Here is a 7714-nt window from a genome sequence, read left to right as displayed (position 1 = left end):
TCATGAAAGAATGTTTTTTCGTGTGTGTAGAAACATGAGCATAATCTTTGGTACCCCAAGCACATTTTTTTTCTGCTAATTTTACAATCTCAGACGACACAGAACATCTTTTTTTTTAGAATGGCTCAATATTACTGAGTGGTACGGTTTAGTTGGTACCTTCTACACCATTGGAAGTTAATCTGGAGGTTTAGAGTTATGCAAAATAAAATTTTTTTTAAAAAAAGTCTTTTTGTGATTGCTCTTTAAAAATATAAGAACTTTAGAAATGATTATTTGAAGTTTATTTTTCTCATTCATATGTATCTCAGAAAAGATTTCTAAGCACCCCAATACCCAAACCAAAAGAGATTCCAGAAGACAAACAAAAACAAACAGAAACATAAATTTTATGATCAGACTGAGTCCTGACTGAAGGCATTTACTTGAGCTGTTTAATCTTATGGATTTCACTGCTCAGACTGTTTCCATCTTGATTTCTGTTGACAAGGATGATTTAATTTCCCAAGGGCTGAGTTGTGTTCCTGGGTTCCCCTTCTTATGTGCTTGGCATTGCAGTGGCAGCCTGACAGTGATGAACATATTTGCTTCATTAACTAATGATGAGTGCATTGTTGAATCTTGTAAACACTACTGATTATACATTCAACTGTATTCTTAGTGGAAGTGGCACTTACTAGGACCCTTGGAGTCAAAATATTTAATTTTTAGAGCACTTTGCAGGTATTTCATCAGCTGGTAGTGGATTTTTCATAAATGTCCTTTATCAATCTTTCAGTTAATTGGTGGATGCTGAAACCCAGCCTTGTTCTGGATCCTATTTTCAAATCTTCGGAAGCATCTTCAGAAAAGAAGTGCATATTCAGTTTGCTTGTATGTTTTAAAATGTGCTTTATTGCTTTACACACTTTCCTGTTGTCAGTTTTAGAGCTCCTCTATTATGTAGCACATTTAATGTTTTGAATTCTAATGGCATTCTGTGAGGACCTGCATTAGAAAAGTACCTATATTTTAAGTCGTCATAGTAATGATATTTAACGGCTTTTCCATTCAAATCCTTGGGGAATGGCCAGAATCCATACAGGTGAATTTCATCACAGAATCTTGTGGCGAGGGTGTACATGAGGAGACCTGTGCTGGGTCTTTTGATGGGAACTTTATTTGTCAGCCAGTAACTGGAAATAAAAAAAGAGAGAGAAGAATTTAGAGAAACATGCAACATACCCTATAGCAAGTATACTATGTGGAAAATTTAAAAGGTATTGTTATGAATAATACTTTAAAGGATTACTGAAGAAATAATATTTTTAAGCATTTAGAAAATTTGATGCTTTTATTTTATTTTTCTTTAGACTTTACTTTCTTGCTTATTTTTGAGGTCATATGAAAAGGCATGGAAACTGGACTGTAGACAAATGTTATTCTGAATCTCACATTCAAAATAAATCAGTAGGAAACATTTATTTAATATACAAAGTAGAATCTTCTTTGAAAGGGTTAAATGTGACTGTAAAAGGCATAGTAATTGTGTAGAGATAAGGTAATTCTCCTAGAAAAAAAGAATTTGAAGTTATGCCTATAGATTTTCAAAATGTCTGTATTTTCAATAAAAAATTCAAACAAATAAATGCTTTACCTGCATTATACCAACCGACTCATTCAACTCAAATTGTTCAAGTCGCATTTTACTAAAGCAAATTAAAAGTATTGCCTCAACCTACATAAGAACAACAATAACAACAAACAAGCAAACAAAATATAGCTGTAGAATAATTGATAATATTTCACCACTTACACAGTTTAACATTTTGTTAAATGGGTAAAATGTATTTCAATGCTAAGAAGTATTTTGTAGCATACATTGGCAAAGGCAATAAAATACTTCAAAATGTTCAGATCCATCATTGTCACCAAACGTTGTTGGCTTGAAAAACATGCAAAATCACAAATTAATCATCACCTCTGCAGAGAAGGGGGTTTCCAATGCTTCCTGGCATATTCATTTCCTTAAAAACAATGCTCTTATGTGAAAATAGTGAAAAGAGGAAGAGTGTGAATTTTCTCTTACTTTCAAAGTTGTCTAATTATAAATATAATAAACTTAATAAATTGTTTTTTTAATTATTATTTTAACTATTGTCTACTATTTGGAGAAATATATACTTTGCCATCCAAATGTAAGGGAAAGATTAGGTTAGATTCTGGTCATTGCTGTATTTACTACACTTAGATTTTTTTTTTTTTTTTTTGTCTTCTTCGTGACCAGTAAGGGGATCATAACCCTTGGCTTGGTGTCGCCCGCACTGCGCTCAGCCAGTGAGTGCACTTGCCATTCCCATATGGGATCCGAACCATGGAGCGAGCAATGCTGCACTCCCAGCACCGCACTCTCCCGAGTGCGCCACGGGGCCGGCCCTACACTTAGATTTTTAAAAATATTCTTCTCTCTCTCTCTCTCTCTCTCTCTCTTTTGCAAAGCTTTTATGATGCTTTCCAGGGGAGAGAAAATACATCGAGAGTATTGAATATTAAAACAAACAAACAAACAAACAAAAAAACCTGAAAATGATATTTTACTTTATTTGCTTAAAGAAATATTGTACTTTTAAACCTCACTAGAAACATTGAAAACAAAGCAAGTATAATTAGCCATTATCATTCTCTATTTCATACATCTTTTCTCCCCATACCCCAATTTTATTGGCTTTACACATTTTTAATTTTATCTCATTTGTTGAAGGCCAGGGGCTGAATATTTTGAGCTACATGAAATGCATTACAAATATATTGTTATTACAATTGCTGGTTCTCAGTAAAGATTTATAATACATTTTCAGAGGGAAACATCTAAGGTAGCTGAATGAGCAAAAACCATGCATAGCCCATAGCAAATTTAACATCATGAAAACATTACAATGATTCTGTGCAAGAAGCATAATTAAACTCCAGTTTGAAGAGACTGTGATGTGGAATGAAGCTCTCTGGACTCTAAGAAAGCAGGTGTTCTTAACATGAAATGATTATTACAGGAAAGTTTTGTGAGTGTGATCTGTGTGTAGTTAGAAATGTCAGGTGATGAAATTGGTTAGTTAAAAAATGCACTTATTTGTAAATTTTTTAAGTAAGTTAAGCAAATTTAAACATAGTCAAAAAGTAAGGGAATGTCAATGATTAGGAATAATTTGACAGTATGAAGGTTATGCTGAATTATTTCTAATGAGAGAAAAAATAATGAGCAGCAAATATTAATAGGGCTATATTATTTGTGTGGGACTCCAAGATCTTATTATGAATAAATGGTTTCCATTTCCTAATTTTGGAGTGATTTCCTGGAAGTCTATTTAACTATGGTTGGTCATAGATAAATACCAAGGCAACTTCTACATGCAATACAAGTAAATAGCCTCAATGTTAGAAAGAAATGCTGAAGGCAAAATTATTGTTACAATTGCTTCAAAATAGTGTCAGGGATGTGCAATCACAACCTTTTTTGATCCAGGACATCTTATGTGATACCACAACAGAAAATCAGTGAAGTGGTCAGTGAGGTGTTTTGAAAATGAAACTCTGATCACAAAGCATCCCATTTGAAAATAATTGGTAGAGAGGTTTTAAAAACTTGTGGTATTGTTCCGGGTAAATTAATCAATGTAGTTAAAATACCAGATTAGTTAATTTAGCTTTAGAAATGCTAACAAAAGAAGAAATTAAGTATTTTGATGTTTGGCTGGCAACAGTTTGAATAATTTCAAAGAAAAATAAGAAACAACACAAAATAAAGTCCATTTATCCTATTGATTTCTAAAAAAACATATGAAAATAGACCTTAATAAGTGACAGTGACATATAACAGATAGGTTGAATTATAAAATCAGTGCAGGCTCCCTATAGAAAATTTGAAGAAAAAAGAAATGTATGAGTCAGAAATATCTATAATCTGAACACATAGAGATAATCACTGTTACAATGTGCTGTTTTTGCTTCTATGCCTGATTTGGATATTAATATATATGACTGTCATGTAATAGACATATACTGGATATTTTTTATCAGCTAGGCTAAATTTTATTACTGATATTCCTTCCTTCCTTCCTTCCTTCCTTCCTTCCTTCCTTCCTTCCTTCCTTCCTTCCTTTTTGCTTTAATATTATAATACTCTCCCCTGTTGTATGAAACAAATTTGCTCTTGATTTTATGTGTTAATTGAAAATTTATAACTTTTTATAAATGTGATAGTCTCTATATATTTCACTGCTCCCAGCATAGAAGTTTTGTTCTTGCTAAGCGAGGTGTCATATACTTCTTCCACGATATATTAGTCCCATTTCTTACTTCAGACAAACTCAAAATTTGGAATGCTTCTACCTACCAAATCAGTGTGCTATAGAAGGCAATATTTATGGTCAGCGACATGGGTTTGTATTTGTGGTATAATGACATTAGTAGTTGGAAAAGCTGCTTCACTTCCTTGGACCTCAGTTAAAATTTAACATACAAGGTTGTTGTGATAATGTAAAAGAGATAGTAAATGTGAAAGAACATAGCATAAAGCTTGACACACAGAAATTCATGTTAGTTGACTCTCAGCATACACTCGAATGACCCATTCCTTAATCTCACTCACAAATCCCACTTTTCTTAGAACCTTCTGTAACTACATATTGAATAGACCATTGTGGTCACGTCACTTAACCTCAAAGGACATGATTTGTTAGTTGAGAAACAGAAACATTTGATTCTATGGCTTTGGGATTTCCTTTATGTATAAAACTCTATTGCAGCTTCAAATCTTTTTCCATGAGACTATATGTAACACTCATTAATCCTACTCTGCTTCTTCCTCACTATTCTGTTCCCTTTACCTTTTCTGAGGTTGTAATATATTGCAAAGCAAATAAGGTACCTTATAAATGCTTCTTGACTTTAAAGCCAGCAATGTTTTAGATTTTAATCCATAATAAAATCAGATAATAATTACCCAATGAGTCAAAATGTCTGATTATTTAAAACAGCCACAGTTTTAAAAAGAAAAGCAAGGGCCGGCCCGGTGGCGCACTGGATAAGTGCGCCGCTTGGGAGGTGCGGCGGTGCTCCCGCCCGAGGGTTCGGATCCCACATACAGACCGGTTCCCGCTCACTGGCTGAGTGAGGCACGGGAGCAACACCCAGGGTTGCAATCCCGTTGCCGGTCCCCGGTCCGGTACGGGGGCAACACTGAGGGTTGCGATCAGTTGCCGGACACGGAAAAAGACAAAAGACAAAAAAAAAAAAAAAGAAAGAAAGAAAAGAAAAGCAAAAAGTGCTATATCAACATTGATGAGAGTTCACATTCTAAACATTGGCAAACATGAAATATTAATTTGTATTTATATTTAAATAAAAAAAATCTAAAAGTGTAAAACCAATATAATAATACATTTTCTTTTAAAATATTACTATTCTTCCAAAAATCTAATATCAATTTCTAGAAGAATTCAGATATGAAGGATGAACTCTCACTGTGCCAATAGTTGGAATTTAATATTACATTAGTAGTAAAGTTTCCATTCATGAGCTCAGAAATTCTCCTATCTGGAATGTGAGATGAAGTACATAACATAATGAACCTTGTACTCTTAGTTCAGAGGGGTCTCCTCTATATATCCTCTCATATTTATCTTCCTACAACTGAGCTCTGTGCTTGGTTCCACAGGAAAATTCTGTCAAGGGTACAGAATACGGCTTCTGTTCTAACACATCTACAGTAATCTGGGATATTATAAAAGAATGACCTTTCTACAGTTCGTCGTTACAGGAGATGCTGCATTTCCCTAATTCTATACTCCACCCCCCAAAAGCTAACAGAGACCATTCTTGATGTTATCCTTTCCATCAAAAATCAAAGCACAGAGAACTAAATCAATATTACTTTTTTGGAGATTCCATCATGCATATCTGTCAATATGTTGGTTTATTCCTAGGAGGAGTATATGTGTATCAGCCATATAATATGAAACTTAAAGTAGTCATCCCTGGACATATTAAAGACTATCTATCTCTGCTGTTTTCTTCCCAATGGTTAAAATTGTCCTTTCATTGTGTTTCTAGTATGAAGTAACTCCATAACATCAATTTATTTTTTGAAGTGCATAAAACTTAATTTTGTTTTGAAACTACCTTGATAAAGTACATGAAATTTGAAGATTATGAGATGGGCAGAAAAAGAAGTTCCACAAAACAAGTTCCACTTCTAGCACTGTACTCCCTGAGAATCATTTAATCCACCATGAATTAATCCTTATATTATGTCAGAGAGATAAGAATGGAAAGATCTTAAAACTACTTCTCATGTGAGGAAACAAAAGGACAAAGAGACAGATTTACTGTCATTTGGCAAGCCAAGAATCAACCCAGGAGTAAAAAGATAAGCAATTTATTAAGAGATGGTGATAACAATAATAATTGATTGAGTATTTATAATGGGTCAGAGACAGTATTAAGAGCTCTACATACTTTGTTTTTTTCAGTTAATCCTCACCACAATCCTATGAGTAGATGTTATTCCACAGATGAGGCATGAGGGGTTGGGGGTTATAAGTAATCACTCTAAGGACATAGGGATAGTAGGTGATGGACCAGGATTTAAGCTTGCATCTAACTGGCTCTAAGGATTTTAATTTAAATTAACAAGAAATTGAATTCTTTAGCTTCTTGAGAACATTCATCTTGTAATAGCAAGTCCTTGGAATCACGGTCAACATAGAATTCATTGGGGTGAGAACGATCTGTATGGTGTTATGGTGATGAACAGTCCAGGGTCGATAGTGATATATTTTATGTAGGAAGCTTTTTAGGCTTTCCTTTTTTAAAGGGCAAATGAGAGCTGACCAGCTTATAGGACCCACTTTTCTCATGTACACTTTCAAAAGTGTTTGAAGTCAGAAGATTTCATAGTTTCAATATACAACTTACTTAACCACACTGCAAATGCCAAAGGCAGTGACATTGTATCAAAGGTGAAGAATTTCCATGCAGATTTGAATAAAGCTTCTTAAAGGGTTTTGATGTGTTATTAAAATGAAAGCAGAAATTTGTAACATCAACAGGTCCATTGTCAACATTATTTTTCTATGTGCCCTTTGTATGCAGAGTTCTGTATTAGGTAGGTGTAAAAAAAATAGAAAGTATTTTCTGCACAAGCCATTCACAGTATACATACACACAATGTTTTATCAAACTTTGCAAGTTTAATTCACCAGAGGCATAGCGGACTCACAGTATGGAGAAAGGAGTGAGGATGCTACTTTGGACGCAATAATCTCTGTATTCTGTTTGGTACGTATTTATGTTATTTGATGCCTGCCATAGGAACCAGGATTTTCCCTTAGCTCTGAATTTCACCCTTTGTTTACACATTCAAGTTGATTGTAGATACAGTGTTAAATTCTAGATTTACCTATATTATATTAGTTTGCCAATTGCACCGTATTTTATAGTGAACACATTTACTCTCATTATTGTTATATTAATAATTCTACTTCATACACTTTCAAAGTACTTACACAAGATCCTCATAAAGTTTTGTGATATATGCTATAGTATATATTTATCATCCCCTCTTGTTAGAAGGTGCAGTTGAAGCTCAAGAAGTAAAATAACTTGACCAATTTTGCTCAACCAATGAGTTGTACATTTGTATACTGGTAGATATTTAACAGGAGACACTGAGTCAGGG

General features: G+C 33.8%; 1 protein-coding gene across 1 annotated transcript in view; it reads right to left on the bottom strand.

The window, feature by feature from the left end:
- Positions 1 to 287: 287 nt before the first annotated feature.
- ST8SIA4 (ST8 alpha-N-acetyl-neuraminide alpha-2,8-sialyltransferase 4) overlaps positions 288 to 7714 on the bottom strand; it is an 88364-nt gene continuing 80937 nt past the window's right edge. Inside the window, exon 5 of the mRNA XM_008581138.1 lies at positions 288 to 1175. Within this exon, the coding sequence (XP_008579360.1) occupies positions 893 to 1175 (283 nt within the window). The 3' untranslated portion in view covers positions 288 to 892. The remainder of the gene's footprint in view (positions 1176 to 7714) is intronic.

Source organism: Galeopterus variegatus, unplaced genomic scaffold (assembly GCF_000696425.1).
Source record: "Galeopterus variegatus unplaced genomic scaffold, G_variegatus-3.0.2 Scaffold2274, whole genome shotgun sequence".
Lineage (NCBI taxonomy): Eukaryota > Metazoa > Chordata > Mammalia > Dermoptera > Cynocephalidae > Galeopterus > Galeopterus variegatus.
This window is presented reverse-complemented; position numbering and strand designations above follow the sequence as displayed.